This window comes from Nansenia antarctica (genome assembly GCF_963989245.1).
Source record: "Nansenia antarctica genome assembly, chromosome: 9".
Taxonomy (NCBI): domain Eukaryota; kingdom Metazoa; phylum Chordata; class Actinopteri; order Argentiniformes; family Microstomatidae; genus Nansenia; species Nansenia antarctica.
This window is the reverse complement of record NC_137679.1, coordinates 29561128-29577063: the sequence shown is the minus strand read 5'-3', so window position 1 is coordinate 29577063 and position 15936 is coordinate 29561128. Positions and strand designations below refer to the sequence as shown.

At 47.1% G+C, this 15936-nt stretch overlaps 1 protein-coding gene across 1 annotated transcript in view; it reads left to right on the top strand.

Moving 5' to 3' along the window:
• cd276 (CD276 molecule) overlaps positions 1-15936 on the top strand; it is a 68961-nt gene that overhangs the window by 38001 nt on the left and 15024 nt on the right. The window contains exons 5-6 of the mRNA XM_080539971.1: positions 1928-2062; positions 6190-6231. Of these exons, the coding sequence (XP_080396097.1) occupies positions 1928-2062; positions 6190-6231 (177 nt within the window). The remainder of the gene's footprint in view (positions 1-1927; positions 2063-6189; positions 6232-15936) is intronic.

Below are 15936 nucleotides of genomic sequence, written 5' to 3'. Positions count from 1 at the left end.
TATTTATTAGGCCAAGACAATTTAAAAGTCTTATAGTAAGGATAAAAACAGAATTGGAAACTACAAACAAATGCCTCAAAAATACAATAAACAATAAACACATCCCTAGGATGGTTCTTAAAACAATAAACCAAAAAGTCACTAATAACAAATCCTTAAAGTTTAAAGTGACTATTGAATACAAAACACAAAATAAACACTAAACAAATACTACGGAATTCACTTAAACCAAAGATATCTACAAGATCACTAAACACAGAACACAACTAACAAACTAAACCAAAAGGATCTCTAACAAAGTATCCACCAAACTATTACAAAATGCTCTCTAACAAAGTAAACCACCCGCATGGTATACAACAAAATGGTGGGAACTGTGTGATGGAATCACACAGCTGCTGCTAGTTTTCTCTCAGGGTCTTTTGTATGGTGTGGCCTCTGATGATTGGTTGTTTTTCTCATGATTGGCTGGTGTTAATTGGCTGGAGTTGATTGGCCACTGCTGGAGTTGATTGGCCAATTATCAAGGGGGGGGTGGATCCCCTGGACTGGACTCATCACCTATTTAGCTTTTAAAGAGATACACAGACACAGACAACCACAACAGACACAAACATAACAGACAACCAGGCTACTGATAGCCGTCACAACAGACTATAAGGTCAAATTTAATTTAATTTACGAAATGACACAGAAATTTGTCGCCATGCCCCTCCTTTCTAGAACTTTCCTTTCTCCCCATTTCCCAGCATCCTCTCTACAATGTCACATTGTTGGCCCTCCTCATCAGGAGAAATGGATAGCATCTCCATCTCTGTGACATTCTCCAAGAATGCTTTCCATTGACCTCCATTTTGGCTCTGTGATGCTCTCTCTCTCTCTCTCCTGTATCTTCTCGACCTGTGCCAAGTACTTAAATATGCTGTGTCATTTCTTCTTATCAACACCAGTCTTTTTTTTTTTTTTACTTTTTTCAATTACCTGGCCTGGGTGGGAGCTCTGAAGGAGTGCTGTTTGTGTTCTAGCCAGCCTTACAGCTATTTAGTGGCACCGCTGTTTTCTTTCCCCACTCTCTCTGTCTCTTTCTCTCTGTTACTCTGAAATGCCCTGGGGAAATTTGGGGGTTGTCTGCAATATCTTTATGGTCCTGCTGACCAGTTTTTTCTGTTGCGACCAGTTTGCCAAGATGGTGTCACTCACTTTGTTGTTTAATTGTCTCAAGAGTGAATTACGTCCAAAGCTGTCCGATAGATAGTTATCTTTCCAAGCGCCAGAAGGCCCCAGGTTTTTTATTATCAATGTGTGTATGGATGAGTTTATACATGTGGGGAATGCATTGCATTGGCAACGGAGGCATCAGGATTCCAGGAAGATTATTGAATAATGCAGTGATGTCATCCAGCATCCGTACCACAGATTACAGAGCTGACGGCAGCAGAAGATGACAGGAGGGTAGAGAGGGGGAGACACAATATAGGACAACTGTTGAGATATCTGCCATCTGGGATTGTTAGTATTGTTAAAGGGATGGTTCAGCCTATTTTCATGTTTAGGTGAAATATCATCTTACCCTGAGTTTTCCTCCTAGGCCAGTAGTGAAAGCTTCTCCGGTTCTGCCAAAGTCTTCTCAGAGAAATAAAGACAATAAAGAACAGGTTCCCAGTGTGGTGACATTACAGTCTCAGTCTCAAACGCTAGTTTAGCGCCTGGAAAGCCATGTATGAGATGAGGAGGGTGATGATGATGACGATGATGATGACTGTAGGTTGATATGATGATAATTATGATAGGGATAGGAGACATGCTGATGGTTATGGTCATGACTATAGTGTAGCAGATGATGATGATCATGACGATTACCCTCCCCTCCACTAATGCTATGTCGTCGTCCCCACCCCCCCTCTCTCTTGCTCTCTCCGTTTGACAGGTCAGAACATGGTGTTTCCCCCGGTGGCTCTGTGGGTGACGGTGGGCCTGGCCGTGTGTCTCCTGGCCCTCCTCATCGCCCTGGCTGCTGTGTGCCGGAGGAAAATCAAGGAGAGCTGTGAAGTGGCCAGAGCAGGTGAGGAGAGGAGAAGACTTTCAAGCGGACACACACACACGCACACACGCACGCACGCACGCACACACACACACACACACACACACACACACACACACACATACACACACAGACACACACACACAGGCGTGCGGCCTCTCCATAAACACTGGCAGGAAGTACACATGGAAACACATTTCAATGGGGGATGATTGTCCTCCTCTTAGAGAAAAGCTTCCTAAATAAATCCCACTTAATCTTCCAAGGCTGCAGACATTTACAATTGGGTGCTCTCTCCATTTGTAAGCATGGTATGAAGGTTGGATCTCAGAGGGAAGGCAGCCGCAGAGCCATACAAGCAAAGAGAAACAACAAAGAAATAATAGCCTTGCGGGTCAAAAGGTAGATATTTAAACTAGACGTGTATTTAAAAAACGATATATTCATTAGTATTGTGTGTAGAGACTAGAGAACAAGAGGTTGGTGAATAATGCATGATGAACCTTCTTGCTTTCAGGCCCCTCGCAGGGTGCTAGTTAGAACCCAGAACAGCTCCGTCCCCTGTCCAAACTCTATGATTTAGCCTGTCCATGAAATGCATAATAGTGTGACACAGGGACCTGGATCCTGTTGGAGTCACAGCAGGAGGAGACTAGTGTTCTGCTGATGAGATGTTAATGATATGATCCGTTGCTCACTTTGACAGCTAGTGGAGAATCGTTAAAGCCCGGACTGTGTTTTATTATATTATGTGTATGCCGTATACAGGACATGCAGTGGTGATCGGGAGTCGGGGACGCAGTCGTGTCTGGCAGGAGGGAGCTAGTTCATTAAGCAGTGGTCAGTTATTAGCAGTACGGAGTAGCCAAGGTCTGCTACCACAGTAGCTGCAAGTGGAGAGATAGATGGAGAGACACGGAGGGAGGGAGAGAGGTAGGGAGGGAGGGAGGGAGGGATAGGGAGAGATGGGGGGGGGGGGAGAGAAGAAGAGAGAAGAGAAAAGTTTTGAAAAGAGAGATGGATTGTGTGGAGCCACCAGGCTTGGCTGTAATGAGATCTGCTCAGAGTGGAGGAGACATTTAAATAAAGGTCAGCCCAGTGTCTGCGCAGGGCCCAGGGGTTTAAAAATAAATCTCGAAGTGACACAGGAGTCAGAGGAAAGAGTAAATAGCTCCGCGGAACATATGAAAATCAAATGAAATGGAAAGAAAGAAGTAATATAATGCATTCCCTTCCCACCGGCGAAGGTCTCTTGTAGGGTCAGGGCCCCTTTGTCTCCTGTGACCAATAGGAGGAGTAACTCAGCGGTGCTGCCTCTGTCCTTTGGCCTACGCCGAAGGGAGGTTTGGATTAACCGGTCATCCGCTCCTCGGCTAATTGAGATGTTAAGTTGTATTCTGTCTCCTGTCTCCTGTCGGCCCTAGCCCCTTCATGTTCCCTGCACTTAGAATTGAAGAGTAGGTACGCCGACTCGCTCACGTATCGCGCCGCCTAGCACTAGCGCTGATGGAATGATAGCGTATGAATACAGATGTGGAGCGATGTTTCTAAATGGGATTGCGATGCCCATCCCCAGCTTGTAGGAGAGAGCAGCGGGCAGGAAGAAGCAGAGGGGAAGTGCTACCTAATTGAGGCTGTCTTATCTTTTAATGGTGTTCCTGGGTATGGCCAGATTGAAGTTGACTCCTCTCCTCTCAGGCTGTGGGTAGTGAGGGTATGAAGGGTCAAAACCAGTGGAAAAAAAGTAGTAGGAGTAAGTCATTTTTTTCCTCCGCTGTCATAATGAGCGGCGGGGATGCGGAGCGGCTCGCTAGAAGGAGTGCAGTTGGAACTGAGAGCTCCGTTTTTACCATTGCTGTATCTCAGCACAAGGATGGCTTGGTTTTCTCTTGTTTTTTCTCTCCTCTTTTCCACCTCACTTCCTTTGCTTCTTTCTTTCTCTCTCTCTCTCTCTCTCTCTCTCTCTCTCTGGTCCTGATGACTATAATAATGAATGGCTAGCCTATACATGTCCAACATATGCTCTAAATGACTTATCCTGGGTCGATGTACCATATTCTTAAAGCTCATTTAAATGAGCAAGTGATTTAATCAGAGCGTACCCTTGGTGATCATGTGTAGGAGACAGGGGACGTATGCCCCTGTGTGATAGATGAAGGTCGTGTGGGAGATGGAGATGATTTAGATCATTCGATTCATAACACTCTAGTGAGTGCCGTGGAAGAGAGAGAGAGAGAGCTCTGTCCTCCTGTCAGCTCCATTTCTTTTCTCTCTCCATCTTGGATTTTAGATTAGCCGTAAATGACCTGCTTTTTCATCGTGCAGGCCCTTTATTTCAACTGTGAAATCCCATGTTCTCCGCGATGGTCTCTTCCTCTAGTCGGAATAGTGTCAATTGACCCTCAGTCACACTCTGTGGGTGCCCCCGTTTTGACATGGAGACATGGAGGCGTCTTTAAAAAGCCTTTGTTAGCCTTCGTAGCATAGCATGATCCCTGTCAGGGCTGTCAGAGCATTGTGTTAGGTGTGTGTGAGCTGAGGAGGAAGAGGCTGGTCATCCACAGAAACAGATTAAGATCTCTATATGTCTGGGATAGCGTGTTAGACCACAGTGTGTGACATTATGCAGTGGAGTTAGGGTATTGCTCCCGGGATGCACTCTTCATGACTGCAATGTTTAGTGAAATAGAATTTTAAAAAAACACTAAAGCTTGATGTGACACTCTTTATCCTATTGTAAACCATGACCTGGATCAATGTTAATTTGGGTTATATTTGCATTGTTGCAACAACAGAGTTTTGTCGTTGGGCTAAGAGTGAACAATATGGTAGAAAGAGAGGGAGGGATTCTGTTCCCTCTGTATGTGCCATAGGAATGGCATGCCATGAAGTATCCACTGAGTATTTGTTTTTAACTAAACGCCCTTCTGGAAACAGACTACAGAGGAGGGCTGCTCCTCAAATATGTGACCTTCTCAAATGAATTCTTCAGAACATTCTCCCAGATTATGATTTTGAGGAAGTATCCGTGAATAGATTGGCATAGCATGCGATGAAAGGCACCAAAAGAAAAGCTCACTTAAAAAGATGGAGATTTGAATGAATCACTCTGCAAAATGATAACCTGTGGGCATATGCATAACCTGTGTGGTTAGAAAACGTGAATAGAAACTCGATTTGAGGAATGGGAGGAGGAACACAAATTGAATAGTGGGATGTGTGAAGGACTGGTAGGACGTGCAGTTCTAAGCATACTGTACATTTGAAAATCCACACTCGGAAGAAAACATGCATATTTTTTACCACTGTAGTGTGTGGTTTCACATCATTTCCCAGTGGGTTTTTCGCACTCTGTCACAACCAAGCAAATTGCAGTAGACACACACAGAAAGTAGTTGTAGGAAACATTGTGTTGCCGTGGCATTTCATTTGGTCCAATTATCAGTTTAATCTGTGCATGCAGTATGTGTCAAGACACTAAATGTAGGCTCTCCAGCACAATTGCACCGAGGATGGTGTCTGTCATAAAATTCAAATCAGCCCGGTTTCTGCTTCCTCTGCTCCTGGTCTATTTTTGGAGTGTGTGTGTGTGTCTCTGTGTGTGTCTCTGTGTGTGTCTCTGTGTGTGTGTGTGTGTGTGTGTGTGTGTGTGTGTGTGTGTGTGTGTGTGTGTGCGTGTGTGTGTGTGTGTGTGTGTGTGTGTGCGCATCTTTGTGTCTGTACATGTGTGCATCTGTGTGAGTTTGCGAGTGTGTTTGTGCATGTGTTTGTGTGTGCACTCACGTGTCTGTGTGTGTGTGTTTGTGTGGGACATAACTGTGAACTGTCAGCCTGGCCCAGTTGACAGTGTGTTTCCAGAGAGCCAGTGTCCATAGCGTAATGTGATTACTGTGTTTGTGAGTGGGCAAGGGGTGTGTGGGAGGGGTGGGGGTGGAGGGGTTGGAGGGGGAGAGGGCAGCTGAGCTGTGAAGGATGAGCACACCAGAGGCTTTAATTAACTGCCCTATGTAAGGCAGAGGAAGAGGGTACTGTGTCTGTTTGTTGGATCATCTAATGTCTCTCTCTCTCTCTCTCTCTCTCTCTCTCTCTCTCTCTCTCTCTCTCTCTCTCTCTCTCTCTCTCTCTCTCTCACTCTCCCCCCACCACAGAGAGAGAGGCCAAGGAGCTGGAGGAGGAGGAGTCAAAGACAGGTCAGCCAAAACCTTCATGGGTATCTCTATATTCCAACACACACACACACACACACGCACGCGCACGCACGCACGCACGCACGCACGCACGCACGCACGCACGCACGCACGCACGCACGCACGCACACACACACACACACACACACACACACACACACACACACACACACACACACACTAATTAATCCTTAATACATATCCCTTCTCATTTTAATTGAAATGAAATGACAAACAAGCTACAGTTTATAACAGAACATCTCTCTCTCTCTCTCTGATACTTCTACACCCAGTCTAAATGGAATACTAATGTCTTCGGTATTCTCTCGGCAGTGATATCATATTTTTTAGCTTAATATTACTTCTCATGAGGCTGAATTAATTTTGCGATTAGCAAGCAGAGCAAGTTTCTTCTAGCGCTCCAGGCCAGGGTGGCTACACGCGCGCGGTCCTGACCGTTTCTCCCCCAAGCGTTAATGTCATTAAAGTTATTCATTTGACTCCTTCTTTAGTCTGATTGAATTATTTAGCCTCCCTGTGAACGGCAAAGTTAATACTATGTGATTTTAATAAGCCGAGAGGTGAAGGGAGGACTCAGGGCGGGAGGGAGACAATGACATTTTTTTTTTTTCCCCCTGTCGCATGTCTCATGAATGTTTTAATGTGATCTCTTCAGACAGAGGCAGCGGTCAGACTCTGTCTGAATCCTACACACACACACACACACACACACACACACACACACACACACACACACACACACACACACACAGACACACACACACACACACACACACACACACACACACTCACACACACACACACTCACACACACACAGACACTTACACACACACCACTCACACACACACACACACACACACACACACACACGCGCACACACACACACACCACTCACACCACCACCTCTACCTTCTTCATACACCACACCTGTGCTGGCAGGGGAGCGGACGGCCATGGGTGGTGGAAGGCCGTGGGTGGTGGGCGGAGGCCTGGTAGAAGCTCAGCTATTTGCTGTGTTCATCTGAAGAGAAGACACCTCTTTAAACACTCCAGACAGTGGCTTTGTTTTGCCATCTGGCTCCAATTGCGCTGACAAAGGGAGAGGTTCCTGCCTGAGAGAAAGGAGCTGAAATGAAGCCCACTTTAATAAATCCAGGATGATGGGGAGCCGCATTTGTGTGTTATCTTAATGAGCTGTCCGGAGGAGAGTGCGCCTCCCCTTTCAAAGCCAGCCTGATTGGAACAATAACCAGTGATAACTGAGGGAACCTATGCTCTCTGTGTGTCTCTCCCCTCCTGCCTTTAAACAGAGCTGAGAGCTAACTAGGGCCACACGCTTTGCAAATAAGATGCCTGGAAATATACATGATTTGCTCACAGCTGGCTGGCAGAGCCGACAACACCACCAGTCCCCGTTTTCCTACTGTCATACACACACACACACACACACACACACACTCTCATGCATGCACACACTCACACCTATACATGTGCAAACACCACACGCACACACACATACACACATACATGTACACACTCCCAACTGCAACCTTCATCTTCCTCATCTTGAAAATGAGTTTTGTGATCTGAGCATGATGCGCTGTTAAGAAGTTGGCTGCAGTAATCCGGGTGTTGTACATTGTCAGAGGCTGGCTCCAATCACTGTGCTGCGCTAGCCCCTGTCTGGCTGCCTGCTGCCTCCTGGGCTTCCAGGAGTTAGGCCCTAGCAACAGGCCACTGGCAGACTGTTCACCGTGACCCAGTTCTTTCATATAGGAAGGATCATCAGAAAGAGCTATTTGAGCACACCCAGAAAGAGAGATATGAAAATGGTCACGCGTGTGTGTGCGTGTGTGTGTGTGTGTGTGTGTGTGTGTGTGTGTGTGTGTGTGTGTGTGTGTACTCTTTCAGTACCTTGAGAAGGCAATTCTCTCTGAAGGTGGAAGACTAGCTAATATCATACTCCATAATGCATAGAACATGAGAGTGAGTCCCAGTCTCCCATCTCCTCTCCTCTCTCCAAGGCCAGAGCTGGAGGATAGATGACAATTGCTCGAATCATATTAAAGCTTCAAGCTCAATAGCTCATCACCCTAAATGTCTTGTTGATTTTTAAGAGCCAGTTAATGTAAAGGTGACTCCCTCTACACACAGACAACAACAAGGACAGCTACTCCAATCCAGACTCAAAGTGACCTCTGTGTGCTGATAATCTTCTTCTTCTTCTTCTTCTTCTTCTTCTTCTGCTTCTTCTTCTTCTTCTTCTTCTTCTTCTTTTTCTTCTTCTTCTTCTTTCTATTATTATTATTATTATTATTATTATTATTATTATTATTATTATTATTATTATTATTATTATTACTGTTTTTTACGGTCGCTAAGTCTCAGTGTTCAATACTGAAGTCACAGAGTCACAACTCTTCATACAGTCTGCATTACTAACATGCATGTTGGCCAATCACTTCATTCATGTCTCAAAAGAAGCTTGTTCAACCATACACTGGCAACAATGTTCACTCAGAAAGCATACACAGTCATTCATAACATTCTGACTTACAAAACACTAACAACAGGGAGCATTACATAGTTTGAATGATTTGCACAAGAATGAATATTTAATTATAAGAATGGTTTGATTTATAGTAATCATAGACAGAATAGTTGACTGTACAACTGTAAAGTATAGGCAACAAGAATTAATCAGAAATGCCGCAATTTGCTTCTATCCTTTATTCTATCTTTTGCTTCTATCCTTTATTCTATCTTTTATCCTTTTTTTTCAGTATCTTTGCAGAAAGTAAGTTACGGTACATTTAGGTACTTCAAAGTGCACTACATTTACTTGTGGAAAATGAAAAGTGGAAAATAAAGGGGAAGATGCAAAGTTCAAACAAAAAAGAAAAACTGAAATTCCAGGGCTACAATACAATAGCAATCACAACAAAAATGTCTCACTCCTCAGGGTTTTGGTCCACCCTCTGGTCTGCATCTGGTCACATCTAATGTCTTCCCTGACAAGGCATCTAGTCTATTTAATTTCATTGTATATATTGTGCTAATATTTTCTAGACATTTCAATATGATTACTGCAAATAGTGAAAATACCACCGCTCATCCGTTATCAGACTTTGCTGAGGTGCTGGAACTGAAGAGTATCAATAGAGTGCAAAATAACAGCATCCTGGGTGTCAACAACCTGGGTGTCATCCTTGACTCCACCCTCTCCTTCCAGCTGGTGCTTAAACACAACAACTGTGAGTAGCCACTGCTCCCCAGACCTGGAATACTTGACTGTTAAATGCCGACCCACATACCTCCCGAGGGAATTCAACACAGTGTACATAACAGCTGTTTACATTGCACCAAGCGCGGCTGCTAGCTTAGCATTAGCCCGGCTACATGACGTCAGGGCTGGACTGGCCATCTGGCATACCGGGCATTTGCCCGGTGGGCCGCGGTAGTTTTGGGCCGAGCCGACCGGCAAAACCAGCCGGCCCGGCCGAAAGCTACCATCGAACGGCCCATAAATCGAAAGCTACCATTGGACGGCCCATAGATCAGGGACAGCGGCCCATTGGTCAATTTTCTATACAGACACTGGGCTGGCCCAATCAACAGAGAGAAGGGGGGGGGGGGTCAGGGGTCACGCACGCAGTCGCACGCAGCACCAGACCTCCGTCTCAGTTTCGCGGTTTTGGGCCGAGCCGGCCGGCAAAATAAATTTAGTTAGCCTGGATAGTTACTAGATAGATACTGAGAGAGATGGAGCGCAAAAGCACACTAAAACGGAAGGGAGGCTGGGAAAAACTTAGGGAGAAAAACAAAAAGAAACTCGAGGCAAATGCTGCCAAATGTGTATACATTAGGGACATGTTTGCTGCACCCTCAAGTTTACCACAGCAGCAACAGCAACAGGTTGAAGAGGAGGCTGGCAGGGAGGAGCGGGAGCAGGGTACAGATACAGAGGATAGAGAGGATACAGAAGAAGCGGGGCCGAGTCAGCCTGTAACCGTTGACCCGGTAAGGAAAATATAGGTAGCTGTTAGGGGTGTAACGGATCGCCCCCCACGGTTCGGCACGCATGTGTACCGCGGATCAATTGCAAAATGTAACCAAGTAATAATATTACTTAATATTAGTTAATATCCCTTGTAAATCACAATGTAGAGTTGCCATGAAAAGATAGACGCGACAGTTGCGTGCTTTGTTTTACTCTAAAGCGCAATGATAGGTTGATAATGGGGAAAAAAATCTAGAACAACAAGGCTGCGTTCGTAAATTCGCTCTGGAATCTGATCACTGAGTACACTGGTCTACTTGCACTGGTACCATTGCTTACTGTATGTAGTCGTCTTTGTAGTGGTTTGGGGGAATACTACAGTTTGTCATATGACTGTACAGCACAGTATATAAGACGAGTATATAAGGCAAGTATTTTTGTGCTGGTGGGTGTGGTCCGACCGATTGGGGTGGGCCTGTCTGGGCCAAAAATGCCAGGGCCTAATTTTTGTCCCAGTCCAGCCCTGCATGACGTCATCAGTGGTGGACAGAGCACAGATCCTCAAGCAGTGCACATCATCGCGGGGGACTTTAATCATGCTGACCTGAAGGTAGTACTACCGTATTTTCCGGACTATAAGTCGCGGTTTTTTTCATACTTTGGCTGGTCCTGCGACTTATAGTCAGGTGCGACTTATATATCAATAATTCATAATCTCTGACTGACATGAACTGACATACGGTAATCTCTGACTGACATGAACCAAGGAGTAACTTCCGCTAGCGCCTCATACACGATAGAATAGCCATTATACTTGACAATGTGGACATTAAACACGACAATGTGGACATTAAACATGATGTTATGGACCTTATACACAATGTTATGGACGTTATAAACGATATTAAAGTCATTTATTCCTTCCAGAGACTGTTCTATGTTGCTAAGTTACCCCCGCGAGGCTATTTTGCTACTTCCGCTAGCGCCACATACGCGATAGAATAGCCATTATACTCGACAATGTGGACATTACACACGACAATGTGGACATTAAACATGATATTATGGACCTTATACACGATATTATGAACGTTATACACGATATTAAAGTCATTTATTACCTTTCAGAGGCTGTTCAATGTTGCATTGTTTGTAGGCCGCCCTTCATCCTAACTACTTCCGTTTTTCACCAAGCTATCTTTGTCATGGCCTTATACACGATAAATAGTCGTTACACTCGACAATGTGGACATTAAGCACTATATTATGAACGTTATACACGCTATTATGAACGTTATACACGATATTAAAGTCATTTATTACCTTTCAGAGGCTGTTCCATCCTGTTTGCTTGCTCCCGCGACGCCATTTTGCTAACCTTCGTTAGCAACGCGCTAGCTAGCCCTGGCTTTACACTCGATAATTTAAGTATTTCTAACCTTTCAGAAGAAGTTTTAACGTGAATTATGTCCTTCCTGGGCTTACAAATCCTCTCATGTCTCTTCACAGTGCCAGACTAGAGTCAAGCTCAACAGGGTCTTCTTTCCCCGCTGATTCCGCCAAGCCCGTTCCCTTGAACCATGCGACTTATAGTCCAGTGCGACTTATATGTGGTTTTTTCCTCTTCGTGACCCATTTTTGGCCTGCTGCGACTTATACTCGGGTGCGACTTATAGTCCGGAAAATACGGTACCCAAGTTTTATCAGCATGTTAAATGTGCAACAAGAGGAGATAACACACTGGACAAGGTATACACCAACATCAAGCTTGCCTACAAAGCTAGACCGCTAGCTCATCTAGGCATGTCTGACCACGTGTCCATCCTCCTGATCCCAGCCTACACTCCCATGAGGAAAAGTGCTCCCATCACCACTAAGACTGTCAGAACCTGGCCAGCAGGGTCCGCTCCACTGCAGATCTGCCTGAATGACACCTCATGGCAGGAATATGAGCATGAGGACCTGGAACAGTTCACGTCGTCGGTTCTGAACCACATAGTGAACTGCACCAACTCAGCCACCGTGGACAAACGTGTCCGGGTCTACCCCAACACGAAGCCATGGATGACTGAGAAGGTCCGACAACTGCTCAAGGAGAGGAACAACGCCTTCTCAGCGAAGGACAAACTGCTGTATAACACCACCAGGGCTAACCTAAACCGTGGCATCCGGGAGGCCAAGGCAGACCACAGAGAGAAGATTGAGGAATGCTTCCTGAGCAACGACTCCAGGCGGGTGTGGCAGGGGGTTCAGCACATGACAAACTTCAGAGCCAACAGGCTCTCAGCCGCTGAGGGCGACCCCCTGCTGGCGGAAGAGCTGAACTCCTTCTACGCCCGGTTCGACGAGGGGCGAACGGAGGTAACAACACAAACACCACTCTCTCCAGCTCTCAGCAGCCTCACCCTCACAGAGCATGAAGTGAGACGCGTGCTGAAGGCGGTGGACCCCAGAAAAGCCTCGGGGCCGGACGGCGTCCTGGGACGGGTGCTGAGGGACTGTGCCGACCAGCTGGCCGGGGTTTTCACCAACATCTTCAACCAGTCCCTGTCCCAGGCCACCATCCCACCCTGCCTGAAAACCTCAACAATCATCCCAGTCCCGAAGAAAAGCACGGTGAGCTGCCTAAACGACTACCGCCCGGTGGCACTCACACCAATCATCATGAAGTGCTTCGAGAAACTGGTCCGGGCCCACATAGTCACATTCCTCCCGCCCAGCCTGGATCCATACCAGTTCGCCTACAGAGCCCACAGGTCCACAGAGGACGCCATCGCGACGACTCTCCACTCCACTCTATCCCACCTGGAGGGGGGGAACAGCTACGCAAGACTGCTCTTTGTGGACTTCAGCTCTGCTTTCAACACTATCCTTCCAGACAGGCTTGTGACCAAACTACTAGACCTGGGACTATCACACTCCATCTGCGCATGGATCAAGGACTTCCTGTCTGAACGCCCCCAGAGGGTGCGGGTGGGCTCCCACACCTCCACAGCCCTCAGACTCAGCACTGGGTCCCCCCAGGGCTGCGTGCTGAGCCCCATCCTCTACAACCTCTACACCCACGACTTCACCCCCGTCCACCCCAGCAACTCCATCATAAAGTTTGCAGACGACACCACCGTGGTGGGCTGCATCTCGGGGGGGGACGAGGCGGCGTACAGGGATGAGGTGGAGCAGCTGGGCAAGCTGTGCAAGGTTAACGACCTGCTGCTGAACCAGTTAAAGACCCAGGAAATCATCGTGGACTTCCGGAGGAAAACATCTTAGGTCCAGCCCCTGCTCGTCGATGGAGGCAGCGTGGAGAGAGTCTCAACTCTCCGATTCCTGGGGGTGCACATACAGGACGACCTGTCCTGGAGGACCAACACAGCAGCCATCATCAAGAAGGCACAACAGCAGCTCTACTTCCTGAGAGTCCTCAGGAAATACCACCTCAGACAGGAGCTGCTTGTGACCTTCTACCGCTGCACAGTGGAGAGCATCCTCACCTACTGCATTTGCGTGTGGTTCTCCAGCTGCACAGCCGCAGAGAGGAAAGCACTACAGAGAGTCGTGAGATCGGCCCAGAAGATCATCGGCGCCCCCCTCCCCTCTCTGGAAGAGCTGTACAACACACGCTGCCTCAGGAAGGCCTCCAAGATCTCCAGGGACCCATCCCACCCTGGGAACGAACACTTTGTTCGGCTGCGCTCAGGCAGGCGGTTCAGGACCATGTTCGCACGGACAAACAGACTGAAGCTCAGCTTCTACCCTAGGGCCATTCAGGCCCTGAACACAGCAAAGACCTAGGTTCTAGGCCCTGGACAATCTAGACAATTTGATGGCAGCTACTAGATTGTAAATATAAGTGCAATATTGAAATACAACTGTGAACATTCTAAACCTGCTAACTGCGACACTTTAAATGAATGTGCAACAAATACTATGTGCAATATGACAACCCTTGTGTACATAAGGTTCAGATATAGGAAAAGTTAGGATATTTATAGCATAGCATAGAGTACAGCACAGTGTTTTATTGTATAGTATAGTAGTATAGTATAGTAGATAGTGTACATAACCTTTATTTATGTAAACCAGCTCTTTTTCCCTCTTTTATTTTACCCTTGGCTCTCTTGTTTTTTAGTCTTTTTTCCAAGCACCAGGGGAGCCCCCCCTCCTAAATTTCGTTGTATGGTACCTGTACTGTATTAATGACAATAAAGACCATTCATTCATTCATTCATTCATTCATTCATTCCAACCTGGGTGTCATCCTTGACTCCACCCTCTCCTTCCAACCTGGGTGTCATCCTTGACTCCACCCTCTCCTTCCAACCTTGGTGTCATCCTTGACTCCACCCTCTCCTTCCAACCTTGGTGTCATCCTTGACTCCACCCTCTTCTTCCAACCTTGGTGTCATCCTTGACTCCACCCTCTCCTTCCAACCTGGGTGTCATCCTTGACTCCACCCTCTCCTTCCAATCTCACATCAAGTCCATCACCAAATCCGCCTTCTTCCACCTAAGGAACATTGCCAGACTCCGACCGCCACTCTCGGACTCTGTTGCTGAAACCCTGGTCCATGCTTTTGTCACCTCCCGCCTGGACTATTTCAATGGTGTACTGTTCGGGGAACCCAACAAAACCCTGGACAGTCTCCAGTATGTCCAAAACTCAGCTGCCAGGGTAGACATTATGTCCATTATGCCTACGAGTACATCCTCAAGGTCTGAGGATGACACTTGAATGTACCTGTCTTAGGCAGGGCTGCCTCATCACGAGAGCGGGATTCAAAATCCCCTCCCCTCCATGTGCACCAGGCTGAAGATGATCTACCGTCACGCCAGAATATCACTCTTTCAAGTTGAAGTCGCGCCTCCCAGGGGTATGAAATAGAAAATGACACGGAACACTTCCCAGCCCCTTCAGGACAGAACTCCTTTTCATCGTCACCAAATCCACACTCAGTAAAACCGGACCCATCACACTCACCATTGATGACACAACCATCACCCCTCCTCCCTGGCTCTCAACCTTGGCTTCATCCTGGACCCCACCCTCTCATTTTATCCCCACGTCAGCTCCATCATCAAGACCTCATACTTTCATCTCCGAAATATCCCCAAAATCAGACACTGCCCCCATCCCCCCCCTGCTGCTGAATCCCTCATCCACGCCTTCCTCCCGCCTTGACTACTGCAACTCCCTACTCACCGGCATCACCTCCTGCTCCCTCCATAGACTCCAGATGGTTCAAAACTCAGCCGGCTGCTCTCAAACACCCGGTCCCACGACCACATCACTCCTGTCCTCCACTCTCTCCACTGGCTCGTGATTAAAGAACGTATCACCTTCAAAGTACTCCTCCTCACCCACAAGCCCTCCATAGCCTGGCCCCCCCTTACCTGACTGACCTCCTTCTCCCCGATCGCCCTACCCGTACCCTCCAATCCTCATCCACTGTTCCCCTTACTGTCCCACCCTCGGAGCTCAAAGGCTTCGGAGACCGTGCCTTTTCACAAGCTCCACCCCGACTCTGGAATTCTCTCCCCTTCATACTCACCCTCACTCTCCACTTTTAAATCCCAACTCAAAACCTACCTTTTCTCCCACGCATACAACCTTTGCTACCCTTAACCATCTCCCCTAACCTTGCCACCCCCTCCCTCCCCTGGACTTTGCTGTGTTAATTGTTTCCTG